This window comes from Eleutherodactylus coqui, chromosome 8 (genome assembly GCF_035609145.1).
Source record: "Eleutherodactylus coqui strain aEleCoq1 chromosome 8, aEleCoq1.hap1, whole genome shotgun sequence".
In the NCBI taxonomy this organism is placed as follows: Eukaryota; Metazoa; Chordata; class Amphibia; order Anura; family Eleutherodactylidae; genus Eleutherodactylus; species Eleutherodactylus coqui.
In genome coordinates, this window is record NC_089844.1 from 22,937,567 (window position 1) to 22,965,215 (window position 27,649).

At 49.4% G+C, this 27,649-nt stretch overlaps 1 protein-coding gene across 1 annotated transcript; it reads left to right on the plus strand.

Moving 5' to 3' along the window:
* Positions 1-1,670: 1,670 nt before the first annotated feature.
* On the plus strand, positions 1,671-27,226 carry OSBPL11 (oxysterol binding protein like 11). Its single transcript, XM_066575289.1, has 13 exons — positions 1,671-2,310; positions 6,959-7,027; positions 7,988-8,163; positions 8,281-8,360; positions 8,440-8,625; positions 11,724-11,925; positions 13,938-14,086; positions 21,173-21,313; positions 21,909-22,389; positions 23,714-23,900; positions 25,006-25,188; positions 25,690-25,843; positions 26,867-27,226. The coding sequence occupies exons 1-13, from the start codon at positions 2,189-2,191 to the stop codon at positions 26,921-26,923; spliced, it is 2,187 nt and encodes a 728-aa protein (XP_066431386.1). The 5' UTR covers positions 1,671-2,188; the 3' UTR covers positions 26,924-27,226.
* The last annotated feature ends 423 nt before the right edge of the window (positions 27,227-27,649 follow it).

Sequence of the window (27,649 nt, forward strand, 5' to 3'; positions counted from 1 at the left end):
CCAAGCTAGAGGCCGTACAACAGGGTACTAGAGCCTCCATGCCTGCCTGTATCACATCTTGTATCCAAGCTAGAGGTGGTACAACAGGGTACTAGAGCCTCCATGCCCACCTGTATCACATCTTGTATCCAAGCTAGAGGCGGTACAACAAGATACTAGAGCCTCCATACCTGCCCATATCACATCTTGTATCCAAGCTAGAGGTGGTACAACAGGGTACTAGAGCCTCCATGCCCCCCCGTATCACATCTTGTATCCAAGCTAGAGGCAGTACAACAGGGTACTAAAACCTCCATGCCCATCCATATCACATCTTGTATCCAAGCTAGAGATGTTACAACAAGGTATTACAACCTCAATGCCCACTTGTATCACATCTTGTATCCAAGCTAGAGGTGGTACAGCAGGGCACTAGAGCCTCCATACCCGCCTGTATCACATTTTATATTCAAGCTAGAGGCAGTATAACAGGGCACTAGAGCCTCCATGCATGCCCGTATCACATCTTGTATCTAAGCTAGAGGTGGTACAACAGGATACTAGCGCCTCCATGCCTTCCCATATCACATCTTGTATCTAAGCTAGAGGTGGTATAACAGGGTACTAGTGTCTCCATGGCCACTCGTATTGCATCTTGTATCCAAGCTAGAGGCGGTACAACAGGATACTAGCGCCTCCATGCCCACCCGTATCCCATCATGTATCCAAGCTAGAGGTGGTACAACAGGATACTAGCGCCTCCATGCCCACCCGTATCACATCATGTATCCAAGCTAGAGGCGGTACAACAGGATACTAGCGCCTCCATGCCCGCCCGTATCACATCATGTATCCAAGCTAGAGGCAGTACAACAGGATACTAGCGCCTCCATGCCCGCCCGTATCACATCATGTATCCAAGCTAGAGCTGGTATAACAGGATATTAGCACCTCCATGCCTACTCGTATTGCATCTTGTATCCAGGCGATATATCATTGAGTTACACGCGGCAATAATCCGCACGTGGGTAACGTACGTTACGCTTTCCTTAGGATAACTATGGAAAGCACAGCCCGATGTACACGAGCGGAAATCCGCCTGGACTTTCCGCTCGCGTATAAAAATCGTGGAACGCTGCGATGAACCTAAGTTCGTCGGGGAAAATCGCGGTGACTTTAGTGTTCTCCCGTGATGGCTTCCGCTGTGTTAAACCGCAATGCCTGTGGACGGGCGGCCTAAGAGAAACCAAGTAACCCTGTAGATATGGAGCCTTTTACTGACTAGTAAAAATACATGATGTAATAGTGAGCTTGTGAACCTCTCAGGATCCTTCATCAAGGCAAGATCATTATTACCGGATGAGGTCTGAAAGCTCGCTGTAACATCATGTATTTGTTAGCCATTAAAAGGGATCATGTCTACAAGATGACTTGGTTTCTCCTACTGAGAACAATCACACATCACAGAGAAGTGTCCTCCCATCCCACTACTTCTAGGGCGGGGAGTGGGTTTCTTCACGATGACAGTTCTCCTCAGAGCCATGCGCTCACTGTATAATAGAGGTAGCAGTTATTCCCGTCTCCTTGTTTCGTCATTTGCTCCGCCCCTCACCTGGCAGAGTTGCCAGTATGCAGCATGTCGCGCTCTGGACTGTGCGTCATGACGTCAAGCGGTCGGTACGTAACCCGGAAGTGACGGAAGGTTTCTCGCCCTGCCAGGGAAGGCTGCGGAGGCGACATGGAGAGAACGGGGTCGGCGTCTGAGAGGCGGTGACTGAGGGCGGCAGCTTCCCGTACGTCCGCACACCCCGCCGGGAGCCCCTGTACAGCCGCACCGCCTCCCACAGCCGGCTGTCACCTGCAGGCTCTGCTGTATATACACACCATTGTGTAACAGACAGGGGCCACAGCACCCACGTGTGTACATACAGGGCTGTCCCCAGAGACCAGCAGCCTCTAAGAGACTGCGACAGTGACAGCTAGGAGACATCCAAAGTCTGGAGAGAGACCGCCCCATGGAGACATGACATCTGAGTTACAGACTGCTCCAGGGAGGCATCAGACATCTAAGAGAGAGACCTGCTCCGTAGACACATCTGACACTTGTGAAAGAGACAGCTCCGGAGAGAAAGCCACCTTCTAAGAGAGACTGCTCACCAAAGAGCTCTGACATCTGACTGCTCCAGCGAGACATCACAGTGCCGTCAGGATGCAGGGTGACCCTCCAACTATGAGGGTCTCTGATAGTGATGGGAAGCTGGACCTGAGCCCAAGCCCCCACAACCACCGGCCGCCGCATCGAGGGGTCAGCAGTAAGGTGTGGCAGTACAGGTCAGTACCCCCACGGTGTTACCTGTTATTACCCCCCCTGGAGGTGTGCGAGGACATAGCGGCGGTTGGGCAACTACTGCCCCCAGGAGACGAGCGCTGCCTTACAGCCCGAGGCTCGTTGCCTCTCATCTTGGGGTCGTCTTTGTTTTCTTTTGCTCCTATGTTAAATACATCCATTGAGTCCGGGTTCTTCGCGCGTCTGTCTGTCCGTATTTCTAACTGACTGAGTACGGCCGGCCCCGCGGGCCAGGAGAGTCGATCAGCGGATTCCTATTTTGATCTGTAATCCTGGACCAAAATTTACAAGTTGGGAAGTTTCCGGAAGCGTAAAAAATGGCAGCGAGCGCTGACGGTACAATGTGCGTGCCGCAAGAATACTCCCCCCCCCCCCCCCCCCACGCGCGGACGGGTAATTCCGCCTCTAAAAACGTAATGCGATTCTGATGCGGTAAGGCGTATTTCCACGTTGGAAATGACGTACCCCTTCCCGATGCAGAAACGCAATATTCCGCAATGGGATTCTGTGCTTGGCTTTTGCTCTCTGTCAGATTCTGCGGCTCCGCGCCAAACATGCAGATTTTGACGCGCTTTTCTGCAGTGAATTCCGCCTTATGATTATATTCGTAGCGGAAGTGGCGCACATTTTTTCACTGCAGAACATCCGCACGCTTTCCTCTCCGTAGCCGTGGGCCGCGCAGCAGGGGGTGTAGTTGTGCTTTGTCCCCACTGACCCCCTCCTCGCCCGCCGCGACTTCTAGGATCATTTCATCCTCCACTGTTTTCAAAATTCTGCTTGTTAGTGAAAGGAAACCTAAGAGACTGAAAACCCGTCCTGACCGTCTCACAGCTGAGGGGTTGTTACATTTGTATCCAGTCCAGCAATCCTCTGTGATATAAACATCCTGAACTCCAGATTGATACAATGTAACAAACTATCAGGACAGGAGCCGATTACTGATGCTTACCTCACAGGGGATTGTCTACCAGTTACATTGTAACAAACCTGCAGCTGTGAGAAGGATTAGGACAGGAGAGCCTCTGGATGTTACCAAGAATATTTCCATTCACTGGCAGCAAGCAGAAATCTTGAATCCGGTGAAGAATTGAAATGAAGTCTACCAGAAAGTTGCAGAAAAACAGTAAAGCGTTGTTTACAGGAGACGGGACTCCGGCCCTTTAAGATGCTTACATATCAATCCAGGAGGGCATAGAGTCATGTGAGTCCTAGCACTGCAGGGAAGTGAAGGCTCAGTATCAGGGGGTGTGACTACCTAGAGCCCCTCCTACCACGTATCATTTATTGTAAGGGGGGTCCTCTTATATGGCAAAAGGACTTTTGGGCCCGGGGGTGACCGTCTCCTATAGGTGCACCGCCGCTCGCCCAATTGATTCACTGCATCATCTAGCTGCAGCGGCGTGACCAGACGGTGGCGTGGCGCTGTATGCCACAACCTATTGCCAAAACTGCCATGGGGGAAGGCCATGTGACCAATCGGAAGCTGAAATCTACCACAGTCCATGCTCCGCACCACACCGTCACGGTTAAGAACTCCTTCACACGGGCATATTTGCGCACGGAAAGCGTACAGATGTAATATGCAGAGAACAGAAGCCATTATGTCACTGGGTTCGTTCACATTTCCGTATTTTGTGTGCGAATGTAGCATGCTCTACTTTTCTACGCATTTTGCGCAACAAATAGCCCCATAGAAGTCAAGGAAATGCGTGATACGCTGCGTAAATCCGCTGGAAAAATAACACATCTGGAACTCGGACTAAAGAAGCCATTTCAAGCGCTGCGCATCGTTTGTGCGCAAATAAAAATGCCCTGCGGGCGTAAAAAAGTGCTGTAAAATATGCTGATAGGCAGGCAGAGAAGCCCCGTACCGTGCGCAGATGCCCCCCCGCGCTCGTGTGACGGAGCCGTAAGACTTGTGCATTTTTATAGCCACCCTGGAGATACAAAGTGCAGATGTGGGAGGGGCCTGATGGTCGCCAAGATAGCGATCCAGTCACATGACCACGTGCCGCTGACATTGATTGGCCCCTATTTCCATAGTTCGGGAACTGGATGTCCGGTGTGTGACCCCCGGGAGCCGGGCCATCACAGGGTTAATATTTGACTCCTCGTGTTGGGGAAGTGAATGTGCCGATCTCCGGAATGTTCTGGAGTTCGCAGGAAACTTTGTATCAGCTGCTCCGCGAGAACAAAACATCGTAGAGTCATATAATAAAAGATTAAGCGCTCGTTCATGCCGTGTATTTATAAGACCCAGTCTCGTTCGCCTCCGTACTTTGCCCGCTCTTACGTTTTTTTTGTGCACGCAAATAAGTATACAGTAGGGCCCATTGATTTGTTGGGCAAATACAGTTATTTCTGCGTATTCACGATGGATTTGCGCCGGACCGTTCACTTTAATGTCCTGTTGTGTGTAATCCGCACCATAAAATAGGAGATGGCGCGTATTGTACGTGCTCAAATATCGCGGGAATAAATGCGCACAGGTAACGAAACCCATTAAATCAATAGGCCTGCAAAAACTAGATGCGTAATATGCAGTGCAGATATCCCGTGTGAGCGAGCCCTCGGGGTACACATGCAGAAAACCCAGAATCTGCGGCGCTGGTCCGGATTCCGATGTGAGCTGCGCTGCTGATCCGCCGCCGAGTACAGGGTGCAATCTGCTGCTGATCTGTGGCACGAACCACTAAATGGGAGCATGCGCCCCAGGGGCATGCGAACTGAAGCGCCGCAGGATACACAATGAGTGCCTGATGGGTGCAGCGCTGCGATGTCACTGCTGGCTTAGATACATTGAGAAGTCCTGCCACAGCTCACAGAGGACTGTCCAGACTGGATACCGTTGGAACAAATAGCAGGGACCGGGACTAGTTGGGGAACTTGGTGTTACTCTCATTTACATAGTCTTAAATGTACAGAATAAAGGATTTGAAGCATTTCTGCACTATGTTTTATCAGCGCATTCTGTACCCCCCTCCCCCACCCCTTCTGCTGTACTGTGTTAGGAAGTTGCTAGGGAAATCCTTATTCACCTAGGGGGCGCTCCAGCTGCGCCTGCACTGTTCTCTATAGAGCTGCTGCAGACACTGCTGGTTCCATTCTAACACTTGAAGCCTGCTCTATAGTGCCCCCTGCTGTGTGATGAGGTAGATACGGAAATTCCCTTGCAATGACTTCACCTGGCTGTATAGCAGAAGAGGGGTTTTGTAGGAAAAGTGTACAGAATAACTTAAAGGGGTTGTCCCGCGGCACCAAGTGGGTCTATACACTTCTGTATGGCCATAATAATGCACTTTGTAATATACATTGTGCATTAATTATGAGCCATACAGAAGTTATCAAAAGTTTTTTACTTACCTGCTCCGTTGCTAGCGTCCTCGTCTCCATGGTTGCCGACTAATTTTCGCCCTCCGATGGCCAAATTAGCCGCGCTTGCGCAGTCCGGGTCTTCTGCAGTCTTCTATGGAGCCGCTCGTGCCAGAGAGCGGCTCCGTGTAGCTCCGCCCCGTCACGTGCCGATTCCAGCCAATCAGGAGGCTGGAATCGGCAATGGACCGCACAGAAGAGCTGCGGTCCACGGAGACAGAGGATCCCGGCGGCCATCTTCAGCGGTAAGTATTGAAGTCACCGGAGCGCGGGGATTAAGGTAAGCGCTCCGGTAAACTTTCTTTACTTCCCTGCATCGGGGTTGTCTCGCGCCGAACGGGGGGGGGGTTGAAAAAAAAAAAAACCCGTTTCGGCGCGGGACAACCCCTTTAATAAAACATATTGTAAAAATGCTTAGGATCGCCTATTCTGTACATAAAAAAATAAATATGTAAATGAGTTACACTGTAAACAATGTGGAGGTTCCCGCTTCTTGACAGCAAGCAGAGATCTTGCAAACAGTGATTAACTGTAACGAAAGGGGAAAATTTACTAACTGATGTACAGTCGTCTTCTGGCACCCAAAATCTGCAAACTATGGCGTGCACTACTTTTACGACTTTTTTTTTTTATGCTTCCCTTGCCTCTTTTTTTAAAGTGGGTGTGGTTACCAGGAGGGGGTGTGGCCTCCCACAGACAAGCAGAATAAACATAAATTGTGCCAGAAGTTGGTGTAAATTACGCTCATAGCTGGTACAGATTTGAATTCTTGGCGCATCGGCGGGCAAAGGTGCAACAAATCTGTTTAGAAAAGTCCGGCATCTCTTCAGTTAGTCACATTTTTCTCCAGCACACTTTGGGTTAAGCCGGTTGTATGGGGCGCCATCTCTGCCCGTGTCTGTTAGAATGTTGCAGAGGTGACGCTGCAAGTCTGAGGGGTGGGGGGACGGGTGTCACTCCTGGTGACATCTGGATCCTTTGACCTGACTGATGTCTGGACGTCAAGTAGTGCGCACTCTGCGCTGAGGTGATGGCAGCCGACGGTTCATCTTTGGTCATGGGTGGCCAGGGTGACGGTGCCGGGGTGCGATGTGTAGGTGGAGATGACACTTTCCATGGGACACATGTAAGCTTCATATTGATGCAGCAGTTCAGTGGTCTGTCGCTCCCCCCAATCCTTCCTGCGTACAAGAGGGTCTCGCTGCAGGGAGAAGACCTGATGCGTCATGTGACTAACGTGTCCTCTGCTCTCCCCAACAGCGACCACATGGAGAACATCTGCGGCTATCTGATGAAGTACACCAACCTGGTCACCGGCTGGCAGTTCAGGTAGGTGGGGGATATCGCTGAGGCCAGCCCGCCTTGTAGATCCGCTCGTGTTTTTATGCGCACGGTCAGGGATGTTTTACTGTTTCATTGAAGCGGATGAAATCTGCAAAATGTGTGCAAAGAAACCGCGACACCAAATATTCCGGGATTTGTATCATTAGATGATCCTCTCAATGTCCCAACAATGAATTGTGATGTCGGTGCCCCTGCCCGTCCCAGAAATCCCCAGCGACCCACGGGGCATAGCTGCATCACAGCGCACCCCGAAATCCACACAACATCCTAACATGCTGCTGAAGAATGCAATGCAGTATTGGTGGACCCCCTAAATCTACACTAACTTACGGGGCGCAGCAGCAAAATAGCACAGATTCCATGCACCCCAAAATCCATACAGCGTCCCAGTATTGCTGCATAAGAATGCCTTGTAGTATCGGTGCACCCCAAAATGCACACAACCTCTCAAAACTCTGCAGAAAAATGCAATGTGGTGTCAGTGCCCACCCCAAAATCCACATCGGAGCGCAGATTCAGTCCCCCCTGAGATCCACACAAGGTCCAAAACGTTTGCAGAAGAATGCAATGCGGTATTGGTACTCCCCAATGTATGCCAGCCCATAGGGTGTAGTTCAGATTCGGTGCACCCCAAAATCCACACAGTGTCCTAATATTCCTGCAGAAGAGAAAGCAATGAGGTATTGGTGTACCCCGAAACGACATGCAGTACAGATTTCATGCACATCAAATTCCACACAGAAAACCGCCGCAAGGAACCGGTGATGCATCGTATGTGAGTGGGGCTGACCGTATAGGCATATAGGGTTATGGTGCCCACTCCGTCAAATGCAATGAGAACATGTAATTAGTCCATTTCACCACCAGGTTGCGCCACATTACACCTCCAGATAGCGCTACCATGTTGATCAGTTCACAATTTGATTTTTCTCTCCCTATTTTCAGGTTTTTCGTCCTGAACAATGAAGCCGGGCTGCTGGAATATTTTGTTAATGAGCAGTCAAAGAACCAGAAGCCGAGGGGCACGGTGCAGCTAGCCGGGGCCGTCATCTCCCCAAGCGATGAAGACTCTCACACATTCACAGTCAATGCTGCTAGTGGAGAGCTGTACAAACTGAGAGGTGAGGGGTTAACCTGAATGCAGCCGCCCAGTGTCTGTATATCCTCTGAGCGCACCCTGCACGTCATCCTGTATTGTGCGTTAGTAAATAGCTGTGATTGCATTATGTCCCCATTAGCTTCAGACACCAAAGAGCGACAGCACTGGGTGAGCCGTCTGCAGATCTGCACGCAGCACCACACTGAAGCCATCGGCAAGGTGAGGCGTTGGCGGGGTTAAAGCCCGGGTCAGTAATGCGGACGCTCCGTTCTCATATACTGCGCGCTTCTCTCTGCAGAACAATCCTCCGTTGAAGTCTCGCAGCTTCTCTCTGGCATCGCAGGGCAGTGGCAGCTCACCTGGCTGCCAGCGTCGGCCCAGCCAAAATGCATCATCATTCTTCAACATTGGCCACCACCGCGCAGTGCCAACTGGCAGGAAAGCCCAGATGTTACAGCCGGATCACCTGGGAGAAGTTAGAGAGGTAAGTGGATAGCAGCCGCCATTAATTTCTGTGGGAGGTATGGAAACAGTCATCAACTGTGGACTGAGCAGCAGATATCCTGGGATCAGTGGTGGTCTGACTGCTGGGACCCTCACATGTTGATGGTTATCAAGTTGATTGGCTAAAATTCTCTGTCATGGGAAAACCTCATTAACGCTTTCCTGCCCCAGGGCATAAATGTACGCCCTGACTGGGAGGCAGTTCCTGTGAATGGGCATAGATATACAACCTATATATACCTATACAGCTCTGTATATATTAAGGAAGCCTGCCCTTGGGTCTAGGTTCAAAAGCCGCACCCCTGCCATCCGCAGCAGGAGTCGGTTGTGACTGACAGCTGACCTCCTGTTAAAACATCGGGGGTTGGTGAGAACACCAATCCCTGCTGCTAGCCCTTACAGGGATTGATCGTGGCATATAAAAGGTTCACAGAGGAAGGGACTCCTTTATGACTTCATTAGCTCTCTATGATGTAACTGGCCCTCTGCCGTATAATGGTGGACAATGGCGTCCGGGTCTGCCATGGCCTGTGAACACTATGATTAGCGATAATGCATTGCAGTATGGAAGTACTGCAGTGTATCGAACCTGCAATCTCAAGATTGCACTGATAGGTTCCCTACAGGGACAAAAAAAAAGAAAAAAATTAAATAAATGGTAAAACCGCACTGTTGCCTCTTTATTGAATTTTTTAACAAAATCAATATTTGGTTTTGTTACATTCATTATGACCCGTGCAGCGAATTGGAAGCACTTCTTATCCTGCACAACAAACACTGTACATAAGAGCCAAAATACTTTTTTTCTCTATTTGCCTCCTAAAAAAAGTTATAAAAGTGATCAACAAAGTCATCTGTACGGCTCCTCACAGAGCTCCGCTGATGAAAAATAGTTATCAGACTTTTAATGCAGGGATTCTAAAATAAATGAATATTTTCTTAAAAAAAGGTTTTCATTGTGCAGCAGTAGGAAAACCTAAAATATAATGTAATTGTCGTAATCAGACCGATCCGCAGGAAAAATGGTCATCTATGCTGTTTGATTAACGCTGTAAAAAAAATAAAATAAATGGCAGAATTGATATTTTCTTCCCTCCCTGCTCCACCAAACTATTAATAAGCTCCGCTGTATATTCTATGTGCCCCCAAAAATGGTACCAATAAAAACTACGGCTCTCCACTCAAGAGTAGAGATGAAAAGCCCCAAAAATCGTTGCATCCTTGGGTCCAAAATATGCCACTAATGCTTTATTCCCACAAGTGCATATATGCCGCGTTTACACGCCCGGGCGTATATACACTACCATGGCTCCCAATGCATTCATTCACATTGGCGGTTATATGGCTCGTAAATACGTCAGCACCGTGAAAGATGGAACATAAGCAGCCGAAATACATCCAGCGTATATACGGTGGCCAAAAAGATCGTTCTGGAACTGTTTTGGCCAATATACGCCGGCGGGTCCCATAGACTCCTATGAGAGCAGGGGAAAAAAGGGAGGGGGAGGCAGTTTTGCAGCGGCCAATGCTGCGAAAAGCTTACAGGTGCCTCTGTATCGGCGCTGGAAGGCAGAGTGAGGGCTTTCCGGGGTGCAGCGTATTTTTTTCACTAGAAACGACGCTCACGGTCGCGTGAATGGATGAGAAAACGCTAGCCGTGATCGCGGAGAAACGCCCATTCAGGCGCTTATATGGAGCAGGCGTAAAAACGCAGTTACTGTATATCCGCTCGTGTGAAAGAGCCCTAAGGGATTAACTGGAAGTTGTGGATGGGAAGAGCAGTGCAGCAGCACTCAATGTCAGGTAGCAGCTGCAAAAGCAAAAGTCAGAAATCATATAAAACGAAAACCCTTCCCACATTCAGTCCCTATGAGGCCGCCTGATAAACGGGGAAGATTTGTGGCCCCACACGAGAAGAGCGGCAGAGGGTCCATCTGTGTGCGGGTCCTGAGCCCGGCTGCAGCTTTTAGTCAATCACTTGACAAATCGGCAACTTCCGATGATGTTATTGGCTAAAAAGTCCGCAGCATTGCTCTGATGTTACCTGCAGGAGCTGAGACCTTCTCTCTCTGTCGCCGGACACAGTATCTCGCCTGTGGGATACTTTACAAAGTGCACGGAAAATGTGTAATGTAGAAGTGATGGGACTGATTCACCGCGGCACGCTGAGTGATCCCGTAACCAGACACGCCACATACTGACCTAGAAATGTATGTGGCAGCGAGGTGATAGCAGGGTGACAGCGGCCTATAGAGCCCTCACTGACATGGGAAGTATATGGGTCGAAGGATAATCCACATGTGATGTGTATATGGGAATGGCCGGGAGTGCAGCTCTGGAGTATAATACAAAATAACTAATGTATGTACACAGTGACTCCACCAGCAGAATAGTGAGTGCAGCTCTGGAGTATAATACAGGATGTAACTCAGGATCAGTGCAGGATAAGTAATGTTTGTACACAGTGACTCCACCAGCAGAATAGTGAGTGCAGCTCTGGAGTATAATACAGGATGTAACTCAGGATCAGTACAGGATAAGTAATGTATGTACACAGTGACTCCACCAGCAGAATAGGGAGTGCAGCTCTGGAGTATAATACAGGATGTAACTCAGGATCAGTACAGGATAAGTAATGTATGTACACAGTGACTCCACCAGTAGAATAGGGAGTGCAGCTCTGGAGTATAATACAGGATGTAACCCAGGAGCAGTACATAAGGGCTTGTTGACATTGGTGTTTCTGGTTTCCATTTATTTGCTCCATTACGGGATCAGGAATACGGCACACAGTGGATACATAGATTCATATTGTGTCGGAACTGAATGGTGCTGAATGGACCCTACTTTACAATAACGGGGTCCATTTGGTTTCCAGGTGGGCTTCCGGCATTTCACAGGATGAAGTAGCGCAGCATGTTGTGCCATTTCTCCCTGTTTAACGGAATTTGGTGACAGCGGTTCTGTATGTTGCTAATACTCTGTTTATGGCCCTTACTGATGCTTCTCTCACAATGGCCACACATTCTCTCAACTTTTGCTGTGGCCCTACTGATGTGTCGCCTTCTTTATCCTTAGATGATGACCCGGGCGGAGAGTCAGCAGAGGGAGTTAATGCGCAGCATAGAGGGCCTCCCCTCCAGCGGCCACTTCAGCTCCCTGGACCAGGACCTGCTCATGCTGAAGGCCACATCTTTGGCGACCATGAACTGCCTGAACGACTGTTTCCACATGTTGTACCAGCAGCACACAGCCCTGCAGAAGCACAGCCTGCCCTTGGGTGAGTAACCCCAAACGTTCTTCACAGACCCCCAGGGCGAGTCCAGCGCTGGCCATAGACAGGGCTGCTGATGGGTGTCCTGATGTCCGGCCTTGTGGAAGAACGATCAGGTGGATCGGGTTGCAACCTACCAGATCCTTCTAGCCTGTGGATTTAAGCGGCATTGGTGGCTTACAGTTGCTACTCCGCAGTGACGTAATCGTATCACGCGGCTGATCCTGCATGCGTTGCTGCCGGCAACAGTTACATCTACGGCCCGTTTAGGATTTGTCATACTGACGATATGCATCATAACGAAATATATATATATGCCGCTTGACGAAGATTAATAATGAGGTTCTGCTAATATTTGCAGTGAGCTCCATCATGAATTGTTAACGGGGGCGGCTGCAGCTCCGAGGCCTCAACCACAAGAATGGGATGTGTGAATAATTAATCCCAGGAGCTCACAGCCGCCTGACTGTAACCGGAGCTCGGGGTGAGAACAGGTCACAGCCGCATGAGAAATGCTCCAGACCCCTCACCCTGGTACCGCAGATTGTCATTGGGACCCTGCTCTATCATCTATGCCCTGCACTGCCCATCACCAGCGTGCCGGCTCTGTATATATTAAGGAAGCAAAATGCGGCAAAAAATTTAGATGGCATGCGGTGAATTAATGTGTTTAAAGACGTGCGCCACTTTTGTGCCCCCATATGCCATTAGTGAAGTGCGTGTAATATGGGATTACTCCCGATCTGTCGTGCCCGTTGCATGTATCTTTTTGGTGCACCGTCTGCCAGTTTCATTGCTTGTGTATGTTGGTCACCAGAATGCTACATGGCATAGCAGCTCGAGTCCATGATCTGTTCGGGGCCAACCATATCAAGTTCTCTGCGCCACCCACTGGTTTCTGTTGTACCTACTGCAAAAACAATATTGAAACATTTGCCCTATTGTAGCCCTGCAGCCTGGCAGTCGCGGGCACTTCATGTGCTAAATCAACATGTGTGGCTCATGTGCCATGCTACCTCTGATCCAGGCTCCTGTACCCATCTGTGTTCTGTCGTCCTATCTGTTTCTTTGCCCTAAGCATGGCTCTAATGTGATGTCCAGCTGTGCCCCCTTCACCCATGGGCACTGTGTCTGGCTTTGTTCTGTCTTCCTCTTTGCCCTGAGCGTGACTTCCATTTGATGGCTGTTTGTCCTCCTCTGCCCCGGGATCTGTACCTTCTGTGTTGTGTGCCCAGCTATATCCTGACTTCCTTTACTTTTGCTCTGAGCATGGCTCCCATGTGATGTCCAGCTGTGCCGCCTCTGCCACAGTTCCTGACTGTCCTGTCTTCCTTCTTGCCCTGAGTATGGCTTTCATGTGATGTCAGTCTGTGCCCAGTAGAGTTCAGTCTTCCTTCTTGCACTGGGCATGGCTTCCATATGATGCCTAACTGTGCCCCCGCTGTCCCTGAGTCCTGTGCCCGACCTGTCTTCCTCTTTGACCCAGCCATTTAATGGCGGTCTATTGCCTCCCTGCTGTGTCCTGTCTTCCTCTTTGACCTGACCATTTGATAGCTGTCTATTGCCCCCCTGCTGTGTCCTATCTTCTTGCTCTGCCCCGGGCATGGCTTCCATGTGATGTCCGGCTGTGCCGCCCCTGCCTCTTGGCACTGTTCCCGGCTGTGTCCTTGACCACCATGTTGGGCTCATGTCCTCCACCTGCAGCCATACAACTTTCCAGCGTGTGTTCCCGACCTGCAGCCTCGCTCCTCCGGTGTCACCTTACCCCTCGGTATCAGGTTCTCGCAGTATCTGGACAGGTAATCCCATGCAGCGCGGTAATAACTCCGGGTATTGTCCTGTGAGCCAGAGATCACTCCGAGCCGCTCTGAGAAGCAGCACATCCTCCTGCGCTCCCCGGATTATTAGGGCGCAGATCCCGGCCGTCATGTCACGTGATCCCTGCATACTGTAGGACATTTCTCTGCGCCCGGCCTGGATTATGAGCAGCTCTAAGTGCAAAATTCCTTTTCCTACAGGAGTGACGATAAACTGGTTGGAACCAAAGAGCCTCCTGTCGGAGCACCTGGAGAATGGAGAGGCCCCCCGATTCCCGGTGGAGGAGAGTAAGGAGCAGGACCTGCTGATAGAGACGCAGGGGGACCCTGAGAGCAGCCAGCTGAGCAGGGTAAGCGCCACCACGCCGCCCGCCTGTCTGTACCCTCCCATGTCTGAGGTGATGCCCGCCTGGGAGTAATGCTGCAGGAACGTGGTACGTAACGAGATGAACGCCGCCTCCGTCTTTAGCTGTGACCCCAGCAGTATGTGGGGGCCGGGGCTCTGCTGCCCGTAGACGTGAGCCCATACCCCTTCTGCTGGTGGTCGGGGCAGGCTGCTGCTAGTGGCAAATCGGCTCCGTAGACTGTAATGCTGACTGTTCAGGACGGACTGTTAATCACTTAGGGACCCCCTAGATTGAGATACAAGGGGTCCCCTAAATGTAAGATGAGAAGGGAGATCAGCGGCAAGTCTCTGATGGTGATGGAAGGAGCTGGGCACCCCTCATTGATTTCCATCTCTCTTCATAGACTTTGCGGCCGTGTGAGGTCACTGATCAGACATTTATGGGTTCAGCGGGTTGTGATCGATTGGCATTTAATGGGTTTTTCATAATAAAAAAAATTAGCAGCTGATTTCTGGGATCCCCAAAATATGCAACCGCTGAACATGGTGACCCCTCTTAATTGTACTCTGGTCATTCTTATTTACCCATCGCCTGCGCCATTGCGATCACCTGGCAGAACTTGCATAGAGCTGTGTAACCTACAGTGTAATCATCCTGACTTTGTGCTTCAGTTTTTCACCATCTCTGCTTGCTGGGGAAGTTTATTTAGAGTCTGAGCACCTATCCTGACCTAATACTTCTCACAGCTGAGGGTTTGTTACAGCCTGGACAGGCCTCCAGTGAGGTAAGATGGGCTCACACGGCCGTAATTAGCTGCGGGTGATGACGTAGACCTGCTGCGTGCCGCTAATCCACATGCACTATCTTGGCGTGTATACGCACCACGATAGAACATGCTATGTGCGCACTTTGCACGGTTCGTGTGAGCCGCAACATAGGAGATTGGTAATACGCAATAACCATACGCTCATGCGAGAAGCCTGTAAACGTCCTGGACTCCAGACTGATACATATTGTTACCTGCACTGATCCACTGTAACAAACTATCAGGACAGGAGAGAGTTCTGCCGCTGATGTGTTTGCCTCACAGAGAATTGTCTGCACTGATATATTGTAACAAACCCTCAGTTGTGAGCAGGACAAGTTTTCAGCCTCTGCTCTTAAACTAAAATGTTTATATTTACTGACAGCAAGCAGAGGTCTTGAAAGTGATGAGGAATTGAGACACGAAGTCTAATATTAGGAGTCCATTTTACATCGTGGAGATGCATATGGTCATGCAGTGGTGCGGTTTACAGGCAACTTCCTGCTGCAACACTCGGGGTCAATGTTATCTTGGACCCCGTCAATTTAAAGGGGTTTTGTGGGATCTAAAAAAATGTAATTCTCACTTGTCCTGGCGGCTCCCTATCCAGCGCTGCAACCCAGAAGAAGCGGCGGGCGGTCGCATGCTGCTCACATGTGGCTGCTCAGCCAATCGGGTTTCCGCAGCTAAAGAAAAATCACCACTCGCTGCTTCTTCCGGGGTCTGTGTGGCGGGCAGTGGGACTGCAGCGCTGGGCAGGGAGCCGCCAGGACAGGTGAGGGCCCAATTTTAGTTGATTTTAAGCCCTGTAAAAACAAAAAAGTTTTTACAGAAACCCCTTTAACTTTGCAGATTGTACGATCGCATCCTGTAGGTGGTTAGTTAGATGGCCGAGGCTCAGTAATGGTTCCCACAGCTGCCATATAGTACACCAGTAAGTCCCGGCTGGAGTCACAGTACATATCACTAAAAGCGCCTTTTACATGGCCTGACGGTCTCTTCAGTCACTGCACGAATGCTGGCGTCACCGCTAAGGTCGTTAGCGCTCATGCAGAGACTCGTGAAAGACTTGCCAGCCGCTCGCAGGCTTCTCGCTCCCCGCTTCCTATGGTAAGCGCTGTGCAGGGAGCTTTCAGACAGCACAACCAGCCAGCGAGCGCTAACGAGCTCCTTAAAGCTGACAGAAAAGTCCGCTAACGACAAGTGAGTGATAGTTTTGCTTTCACCCATAATGATTATCGCTCACTTCAGCTGTTTGAATGAATTTTGAGCGATCATCATTGGATGTAAGCCGTCCGGACTAGATGCGCCCGGTGCTCAAAAACAACGCGTTATGGTGTCAGAAAAAAACGTGCACGTAGTTGTCGCCGCGACACGAACCACTAAATTATCCCATTATTTAACCTGCAGGGTGATCTCACAAAGCAGAAAAGTCATCAAAAAGTTGTACAATATGTACCCCGACCTGCCGCCAGCTTATGGTGCTTCTGGTTTAGATGGCGTGGGGTCCGGGGCGCTGCTTCTCGTACTCTGTGTCCCCCGGAGAAACCGTCGTCGGCACAGCAGCGTGACTCTTTTCAGAAGTCGGTGCGGCATCTTCCTTCCTCCCCTGCGGGCGCGCAGAGCCTTCTGGAAAGAGTTGCGCTGGCTGTGGACACGCGGACTTGGCCAGGGGACGCCGCAGGGTCGGAGGAGCAGGTCAGTATTAGGCACAGCTCCCCGGACTCCCATCATCTACACTACAGGCCGGCACCACACTGGTGTAAAAAGTGTTTACACAGCAGCACTGCTGCGGGTCGGCAGAGCAAAATCCATAGCTTTTCCACAAGGCACCCGGCGGCCCCTGGTGAGCGCAGCGCGGCTGTCAGCTGATGCCATGTCCATATTTCCTGACCAGCGGCGCTGCGCTCACTAGGGGCTGCCGGGTAAGGGAAGCGCCGACGGTGCAAAGAGTTTGGATCAAGGGGGGCGCTGTGCATGCTGAAGTCGGCTGATTTGTAGTCCCATTCTGCACCGATGGCGCATTTTCTGCAAACTTTGCAGTATTTTTACACGTAGCGGAAATGCTTTAAAAGAAAACCTTTGTTGCCCCTAGCAACCAATTGCAGCACAGCTTTCAATCCTTTTATTGCTGAGGTAAGATGAAAGCTGTACTGCCATTGGTTGCTCAGGGTAGCAGACAGATCTTCTTTTAGGGCTCATTCACACAGATCTGTTTATCCTCCGTATTACGTTTGCATTGGGGTTTCATGCGTGTGAAAAAAAAAATGCCTACTGAAGTCAATGGGATCGTGTGAAAACACAGTGAATGTGCATGATGCGTGCGGGTGTAGGCGTGAAATCACTGGCACCGGGTTGTGGTTTTCTTTTTTTTGCCCACGTATTCGTATAAGCGCCGCACATCCGTTTGTTACTCTTACGGCGGATAACAGATTCCCTTCTAATTTACGGCACAGTGGCTCCGCTAGAAATGCAAGGAGTCGGCGCGTCACGAGGACTAACGCCTGCCGAGGTTTTAGTTTGCAAGAAGAAAATTATATGGAATCGCCATAGTAACGACCTGATGTTTTAGTGTATTTTCAATCCCGGATTCCAAAATCCATAACTTTATTCGTCTGTGACATTCGCTGTCTGCGGGCTTGTGGTTTGTGAGATAACTTGTAGTTTTGTACCATATGGGACCATATAAAGTATTGGAAAACTTAAAAAAAAGTTTCTAAATGGCTGAAACAGCTTTTTTTTCTTTATTATGACTTTTTTTTGGGACTTGTTCACTGCATTCTGCGGGTCGCTACAATTGTGGCAATACCGATTGATTAAATTAAAACCCTTCATGTCGCCGTATTCTGAGACCTGTACAACTTGTTCTGCTCACGGGCCGTGTGAGGGCTCGTTTTTTTGTGGGGTGAGTTGTAGTTTTCTTTAATTGTACCGTTTTTGGGCGTAGACAACATTTTTGTCCTTTTGGGCGATGGAATGCTAAAAGAAAATCCTGTCCCTTTTTTTATGATCATCATGCAGGATAGATAATGCGCTGGTTCAGACTTCTATGGATGTGACAGTACCAATTACATTTTTTTTTTCTGTGTGTACCGAGAAAAGGTAGGTTTTTCAACTTTATTTAAAAAAAACAAAAACTTTTGGCTTTAATCCTGCCGTCTGCATATTACGCAGTGCTTAAAGCCCCTTGATTTCTATTGGGCCACTCACATGTGTTTTCTTTTTTTCATGCGCGTGAAAAACAAATGCAGCATGTCCTATTTTATGTGTATTCTGCACCAATGTAGTCTATGGGGATTTAACATATGTGGCAAATATGCATGTACTTGTGTATTTCCTGTTCACTGCGTATTATACGCCCGTGTGAGTCCTCAAACTTCTTTCCCGTTTTCTTTCTGTCCCCTCATAGAAGACTTCTGGAACTTATGATCATCTGATCGCTTGGATAATATACTGTAATTTTACCAGCCGCCTATGAAGCCCTGCTAAACGCTCCCCATGTGACCTACAGTTACATTGTAGGTCATCAAGAGGTTAACATGCATGGTAAGCAATGAATGGGCTTGTAGATGGTGCAGGCTCAGATGTTGAGCCCACGCCATCCACAGCGGTAGGCGTCTGTGTCTGACAGCTGGCCTCCCGCTACAAGAGCAGGGATCAGAGAGCGCACTGATCCCTGCTGTTAACTCCTTGCATGCCGCAATCAATATTGATTTGCTTCATGTAAAGAGTTGACAGAAGGGCGTTCCCTCTGTGATGTCATCGGCCCTCTGATGCCATGGTCAGGCGTTCAGGTCTGTCATGGCCTGTAATTGCTATGAGAAGCGATAATACACTGCAAGACTTCTGTATTGCAGTGTGTTATTAGTGTGATCATAGAATTGTAGGTTCAAGTCCCCCACAGAAACATAAGAAAATGTAAAAAAAAATAAAAGAGAAATATGTAGTCATGATGACAGAGAAAAAAGGTTATCGCTCTTGAAAAGTGGAGATGAAAATACTAAGGGGTTAAAACAAATCCCCAGACGGCAACATGGATGGAACCCGTAAACGGATCCGACTGAGTGCGATGACATAAATAAATAGATTTTTCTCCTTGAAGTGAAATTATTGCGCAAAAGTAGCAAAGAGAAATAAAAACCTCCCCTGCAATCCACAACCTAAAGGCGCCTCGTGTGTTCTGCAGGGGATATGGCAACCACAAAAAAAAAAAAAAACTAAAACAAAGGGGTTTTTCAGGACGGAAGGGACTGACGATCTCTTAACCCCTTAGTGACCAAGCCGGTTTGTGCCTTAATTTTTTTCATGGCCTCTCTCCAGGCGCCATCACTTTTTAATTCCTCCATGAGGGCTCTTTTTTTGCGGGACAAATTGTATTTTCTAATGGCAGCATTTTTGGAACATATAATGTTTTTAGGGGGAAAAAAGAAATTCTGCTATTTTTACGGCATTCAGTGTTCAAAATAAATAATGTGATGGCGTTCGTCTGCGGCCCGATCCTGGCGATACCAAGATTATACGGTGGGTTTTTTGTCTGTGTCTTCTGCTATCTTTGCACAACACTTCTTTTTTTTTTTTTTTTTTAAAGACTTGCTGTTGTGTCGCCGCATTCAAACCTCTGGTGACCTAGCAACGCATTGGGACCCTGCGATCACATTTTGGGCATCTGATCAGCGACAGAGGGAGCCCCCTTCGTCTGTCAGCGTTTTACCATGCCACGGTCGCACTGACCACTGCCTGTAAAGGAGTAAACACCGGGGATCTAAGATTTCTTCGGGCCCTGGTGTTAGAGCAAGTGCCTGGCTGTCATCTGACAACCAAGCACCCACTTCCACCCACACCGGACTTCTAATGCAGCACCATCAAAAGATGGCGCTGCAGAATAAAGCCTCTTAGGCCTCCCTCACACAGGGCATTTGCAGAAACGCAGCGTTTTTCAACCCTGCGTTTGCTGCAGATTCCACCCTGTTTCAGCAGCGCTGGCATACTTTATGCCAACGCTTTGGCTGTGTTTTCAGCCGAGCTGAAAACGCAGCCAAGGATGCTGAAAAAAAAAAAAAAAAAAAAGGGAAGCAATACTCACCTAGCCGCTGCAGTCCGGGTCGCGGCCGCTCGTCACTGTCGCTGATCCAGGCTTCCCCTGCACTCCCAAGTCTATTGCCGTAGGCCAGGTTTGAGAACCCCGCCTCCAGCAATAGAGTGCTGTGATTGGTTGTCGGCGCGCTCGATGCCCAATCACAGCCCTTCATTGACTGTCTTAGCCAATCAGCGGCGGCAAGCTCTGATTGGCTGAGACAGTCAATGAAGGCTGTGATTGGGCATCGAGCCAGCGCCGACAACCAATCACAGCACTCTATTGCTGGAGGCGGGGTTCTCAAACCTGGCCTACGGCAAGAGACCTGTAAGTGCAGGGGAAGCCCGGATCAGCGGCAGAGACCAGCGGCCGTGACCCGGACGGCAGCAGCTAGGTGAGTATTACTTTCTTTTTTTCTCTATCTAGCCTAGCTGGGACTGATTTTCGGGGTAGGGCTTCTATTGCAAGCCCTCCCCCCGAAAATCGGTGAGTGGTTAACGCGGCACCAAGTGTTGCCGCGTTTTCAGCAGTGCTGAAACCGCTTCCCATTCTTTTCAATGGGCGACGCCAGGCTGAAAACCCCCCAAAATAGAACATGCATCGCTGTCAAAGCGCAGCGTTGGAAGGCGCTGCGTTTTCAGCTCCATTGAAATGAATAGGAGCCTTGTACAGCGTTTAGCGCTGGGCTGAAAAGGCAGCGCTAAACGCTGTACAAAACGCCCTGCGTGAGGGAGGCCTTAATGACCACCATCAAAAGACGTATGGGCAGTCGTTAAGGTATTAAGGTAGGTGATCTCTATCATAATAGTGGATCGGACACAGTGGACCCTTGCCAAGCTGTTTTGAAGAGGCCATGGTGGATATGAGACTGCCAAGCCAGGTAAATCCACTATACTATGTTCAGCGCTGTGTCTGGTAAACAATACAGAGGGCATTGTGCTCACCTGAGCGCCTCAGCCACTTCAAACGGTGCACCCCCACTGTTCTGATATTACGGATAGTGCATCAGTATCTTAGCTAAAAACACGGGCGTATTCAGTTTTGGTCCATGAAATATGCAGCATTTTCACAGACATAGGACGAGCCTCAGAAAGCTGCTGCAACGAAAAATGCTTTCCCCCCCCTCCCCCCGTCTGTCTCTTAGAGGGCCCGCAGTCCTTCCTGCACCTTCCCGCATCGCTCACTTCTGCATCTCTTCTGACCCTCACAGGACCCGGTAGATATAGACTCCGAGGAGGAGCTGGAGGATTCGTGTGAGCTGACGGAGGATGATCTGGGGGCAGTGGAGGAGCAGCGCAGCGTCATCCTGCACCTCCTGTCGCAGCTGAAGCTCGGCATGGACCTCACTCGGGTAGGTGTACGTTGCCTTCCAGCCAGCAGAGTTCCTACATATGTGCTCTTCACATCTGACTCCCCTTCCCCAGTGAAGACCCCCTGTAGCCTCCGGCTCTCAAGCCGATCTGCAAGAATGTACATGGCAACGGAGAAAATTTCTCACTATTTTCAAGATCTTTGCTTGCTGTCAATGAGTTGAAACATCAGAGCCCCGTGTGGCGCAGAGTGTTAATGCAGCAGAAATACAGTCCTAAGCTCTTGCTCGTGACCTAAGGTTGCATCCCTGCTTAGTTCAGGTAGCCGGCTGAAGGTTGACTCAGCCATCCATCCTTCTAAGGTCGGTAAATGAGCACCCAGCTTGCTGGGGGGAAATAAATTACCTGAAAGCGCTGCGAAATAAGTTGGCACTATAGACATAAGATTTATTTTTTTCTGTTTTACACCCATACCCTTACAGCCAATCCTGACCCAGTGCTGCTCAAACAGCTGGATTGTTACAATGTATCAGTCTAGACACTCCTTAGCAGCAGTAGTCTCCCTTCTCCTGATATTCCGTTACAGTGTATCAGGCAGCGCCATTCCTCCCGTCAACCCCTCTGCTTGTTTTTCAGGTCGTCCTTCCCACCTTCATACTGGAGAAGCGCTCGCTCCTGGAGATGTACGCAGACTTCCTGTCCCACCCGGACCTCTTCCTGTCCATCAGTGGGGGGTCCACCCCAGAAGCGCGCATGCTGAGGTTTGTGGAATATTACCTGACCTCCTTCCACGAAGGACGCAAGGGCGCCTTGGCCAAGAAGCCATATAACCCAATCATCGGGGAGACCTTTCACTGCTCGTGGAGGGTCCCCAAGGATCATGTTCAGGCCCCCCAAACCTCAGAGACCTCACAAGATCAGACACCACCTCAGGAGGACACCACAGACAAGAAGGACTGCTACACGGTCAGGTTTGTGGCTGAGCAGGTTTCTCACCACCCTCCAGTCTCAGGATTTTACGCGGAGTGTCCGGAGCGCAAAATGTGCGTCAACGCCCATGTGTGGACCAAGAGCAAGTTCATGGGGATGTCCATCGGAGTCACTATGGTCGGAGAAGGTGATTGACGCCTAACTATCTGCGAGGGGTTCAGGATGTCTGAGCAAATCTGTGTGTCACTATAGCAATAAAGCAAGTTTAATGTGCCTGAACCCCAGTATAGAGGGAGCGATTACCCTTCTATAGATTGTCATTGGGAACAGTCAGCAAGCTTATGGGCAGACACCGCTATAACCACTTAGCTGGGCTCCTACAACGGGGGCAGTTACATGTTCCTACATCAAGTGATTGTACACTATCTGGTGTAAAGGTGACTCTTACCAGAATAGTAAGTGCAGCTCTGGACTATAATACAGTATATACCGGTAACTCAGGGGCAGTGCAGGATAAGTAATGTATGTACACAGTGACTCCACCAGCAGAATAGTGAGTGCAGCTCTGGGGTATAATATAGGATGTAACTCAGGATCAGTACAGGATAAGTAATGTATGTACACAGTGACTCCACCAGCAGAACAGTGAGTGCAGCTCTGGGGTATAATATAGGATGTAACTCAGGATCAGTACAGGATAAGTAATGTATGTACACAGTGACTCCACCAGCAGAATAGTGAGTGCAGCTCTGGAGTATAATACAGGATGTAACTCAGGATCAGTACAGGATAAGTAAGGTATGTACACAGTGACTCCACCAGCAGAATAGTGAGTGCAGCTCTGGAGTATAATACAGGATGTAACTCAGGATCAGTACAGGATAAGTAATGTATGTATACAGTGACTCCACCAGCAGAATAGTGAGTGCAGCTCTGGAGTATAATACAGGATGTAACTCAGGAGCAATACAGGATAAGTAATGTATGTGCACAGTGACTCCACCAGCAGAATAGTGAGTGCAGCTCTGGAGTATAATACAGGATGTAACTCAGGAGCAGTACATGATAAGTAATGTATTTACACAGTCACTCCAGCAGCAGAATAGTGAGCGCAGCTCTGGAGTATAATACAGGATGTAACTCAGAATCAGTACATAAGTAATGTAACAGAAGTTCTCCACAAATTAAGTGACTGCCCCCCCCCCCCCTTCCCCCGGCTGTCTCATTATTTGGCTGTTGGGTACGCAGAGGTTGAGGATTCATATGACTTGGTCTACAGTAGTCTGAAACCCTCCCAGCCTGCCTTGATAGAAGTTCAACATGATTACTCTGGGGGTAAGGAGGTAGTTAAGTCTTATGAGGATCACTATTGTCCTGCTCTAGAATATTACGTCCTGGGATCCCCGGGGTCGGAGCCGCACACTCTCAGACACTTCCGTTTCTTTGGGGGGGGGGGGGGGGGCTCTACTTTCCTTTTTAGCACCGTTCTCAGTGTTATGTTCTGTTCCCAGGCGTCCTGCACCTCCTGGAGTATGACGAGGAGTACACCTTCACGCTGCCCTGCGCCTACGCCCGCTCCATCCTCACCGTACCGTGGGTGGAGCTAGGAGGGAAAGTGAATGTGAACTGCCTCAAGACGGGCTATTCCGCAGCCATCACCTTTCACACAAAGCCTTTCTATGGAGGAAAGTTGCACAGGTGAGAGGTCTGCGCGGGGACCAGGTGGAGGGATGGGGGGGGTTATTCTGGATGCCTTGTGGAGTTTTATATTATTGTAGGTTTTCATAATGATAGGCTTCATCTCGTGCGGCCATATTCCACAGAGCCGTATGAAACAGAAGGTACATCACAGGTTTTACACGGGCTGACGTCACCGCTAAGGTCATCGGCGCTCGTGCCGAGCGTTTACATGTAAAGTCTTGCTGCTGGCACGCGGACTTCTCGCTCAGCGCTTCTCATCCTATATGACGCACTGAGCAGGTAGCGTTTACACGGAACGAGAAGTCAGCGAGCCAACAAGGTTTTAAGCTGAATAGTGAGAGATTTTTGTGCATTTACACTGAACGATTATCACTCACATTTGTTTGTTTGAGCGATAATAGTTACCTTGTTATGGCCCATTTACACGTAATTCACAATTCAGACAATAGGGTGAGGGTCCTGCACACAACCCCTTACAATCTATGAGGAGATAGGGATGACACAAGAGCTTACAGTCTATGAGGAGGTAAGGGGGCACGAGGTAGCAGTGCTTGTTCTGTACAATGGACGGTCATCCTGTATATAAATGGGGTAGTATACATAAAGCTGTATGAGCCACTCTCTGTATGCATAGATATGAGGTGTGGGGGATACTGTAATCAGGTTATGAGGCAGAATGTAGAGGAGGGGTAAACGGGTGATTTTAGGACACACTTATAACCCTGATTGTCTTGGTTAAGGCGTTCCAGAGAACCGGTGCAGCTCAGGAGAAGCCCTGAATACGGGAGAGGGGGTTCATGTTATGGAGGATGTTTGTCTGAGATCAGAGGGCAGAGATGAGCGGTGCAGGGGGAAAGCAAGTCGATGGGATGGTGCCATTAGGATTCACACAAGGATAAAAACACCAATAGGAAATGACAAGGACTGAAGAATGGATGAGTGTTGTGGTTTCTGGAGGATGCTGGGCTATGTGGTGCGGTTTCTGGTATCCTTCTCGCTAGAGCATTTATAAAGCTGCCCAGAAATGAATGAGGTCAGTTGCTTCCGTCGCGGGTAGCAGCGCCCGGTGTCTTACAGGTGACCCGTCTGCTTTATTCTTCAGGGTGACCGGCGAGGTGAAGCACAACGTGACAAACACGGTGGTGTGTAAGATTCAGGGCGAGTGGAACAGCATCCTGGAGTTCACATCCAGCAACGGAGACACAAGAAACGTGGATCTGACGAAGCTTCCGGTGACGAGGAAGAGGGTGCGACCGGTAGAGAAGCAGGGACCCTTCGAGTCCAGGTGAGGAGCTGCATGGGGGACGCAGAGCATAAAACGGTGAAAATAAAGTCTTGTGCTTGCTCTGAGGTTGTCATGGTAACCGCACCCCATGGACTATCATGTGACCTCCACTCTCTTAAATGTTTTATGAATGATGTTCACATGACAAAAAATGTATTGCTTGCTAGTGGGTTTTGTTTTGGGTTTTTTTGTTTGATTTTTTTATTTATTTTTTGTTATGTTACCATGGAAACTCTAGAGCCAGCATAATATTTCCGTGGCGGTGAGGAGATTGGGGTAAGAGAATAGCGAAAGTGTGTCACCTGTTATGTATGTACTGTTATGGCGACTGCACATACAATATATATAAGAATTGGTGAGAAGTTCTAGTGTTCTGTCCCAAAAGCAGTGCATGGTAGTGAAGCTCCACCCCCTGCGCGGTACACACCGCGTTTTACCCTAGAGGATCCGCTCTTATGAGGTTCTGCTGCTGTTATACCTTTCTTGTCTCTGGTGCTGCAGGCGGCTCTGGTCTCATGTGACAGAAGCCCTAATGACGAAAAATATAGAGAAAGCCACGGAGCACAAGAGAGCGCTGGAGGAGCGACAGAGGGCGGAGGAGAGGCACCGCGCCGAGACGGAGACGCCCTGGGAAACAAAGCATTTCTCCAAAGAGGTAAGTCTGGATCATCCCCAGCATCAAGGTGCAGGGTCATCGATCTAAAGGTGACATCCAGATATAATCTCCGTGTAATGCCGGCTGACTGTAAATCCTTGCACTGATCCTCTGCTCCACTCACTGCTAAAACTGCAGTCACAATTCTGATTGTTCCATCATGCAGTGTCCTCCAGTTATATCCAGAGCTGTACAGTCTTAGTCGGGATGGGATATGGCTGGAGTACAAGACATGCTCTAACTACAGTAAGACATAGTATATATGAGGCAAGGTCTGCGGTGCTACAGCCTTAGAAATCTAGGCCGTGCCCCGCCCAGCGCTCCTCACTCCAGAGAGTAAGTGCAACAGTTACTTGCTGCACATTCCTGAAATACTCTGTGCTACTGCGTGTACCTGTTCCTCTGGACATATCCTTAGGGACAATTTCCAAAAAATTGCCAAAGGCAAAAAATAGCCTAATGGTTATACTCTCCCAAAAGAGAATGATATAAAATTATATACTTGATTGACGTACAAGAGCTCAAAACGGACAAACGGACTTGTCTTAAAATTGTGGAATAGGTGGCTAAACTAAATCTTTACAAAGTCCATAAATTCACTAAATATAGTCAGACTGTGAGGGCAGTTGTCCTTAGCCACTAATATATTCATACACATGTCCATAAAGTATATCATTTTATATCGTTCTCTTTTGGGAGGGTATAACCATTAAGCTAATTTTTTGCCTTTGCAATTTTGGGGGAAATTATGCTTATCTAGCCAGGTATACCCTAGGGTTGCTCCCTTTCTATACAATGACCTTAGGGATGTCACACATAAGGTCTGGTGTCCAGTTGCGACTGTTCTGGTTATATTTGGGGTTGAGGGTATTTTTCGGGGCAGGAGGCCGATCCTTTTGTCTTCCATTGTCTTGCAGCTCTGGTTGTATGCTCTAGTCCCGGATTCATGTTCCGTGTTTCACCCCCTTTCACCCCTGCACCGCGCTCTAGAGACCCCATGTAATTCACTGTATCTTTTTGCAGGGTGACGGCTGGATCTATAACCGCCCTCTGTGGAAGAGCTGGAGCTCTGGACTATGAACTGGAGGACTGGGGACAGGACCTATGTCTACAGCGGACCCCCAGGAGTGGTGTATACAGGCTCTCTTCACCCTAGAGGGGTTGGGTCTTAGCTGCCCCCTGTTTTATAACACCCCCTTCCCCCCCATATGTTGTTTTTGATGTTCTATGCTGGGACACTGCAGCACTCAGGATCAGCTTGGACACACAGAGACCTTCTGTCGCCTCCTCCAGTATTACTTTGCCCCTGTCCAGCGTCCTGTCGCTGACTGGTCCCCTAGCCGCTGTGTATGTGCTGCTGCAGCCCCCCCCCCTCCCCCCCCCCCCCCCCTTCCCGCCCTTCTTGGCCTCTCTGGATCAGGAAATCATCTTGGCTGCGGTTGGAGAGTCCCGCTCCGGATGCGCCACAATCTGCTTTTATATTCCATTGTGTTTGACAAATGAGGATTTAACCCTTCCCTGCACATGCTGCCTCTGGACCCCCAGGGAGAGACTGCGGTTAGATGGGATGCTGCCTCTGGACCCCCAGGGAGCAACTGCGGTTAGATGGGTTGGGGGTTCACGCTACAATATTGACTCCCCTCCTGCTGCTTCCTGTCAGGTGTTGGTCATAAAGCACATCTGTACCTGACTGGATGCAGCTTGCGCAGTGACTGGAGGATGATGGGTTCTCTGTACAGTATATGAGTGGTGCCTTACTTCTTCTGAATGTTGTCTTCCAAGCTGTGTGTCTGCTCTCGTGTGACC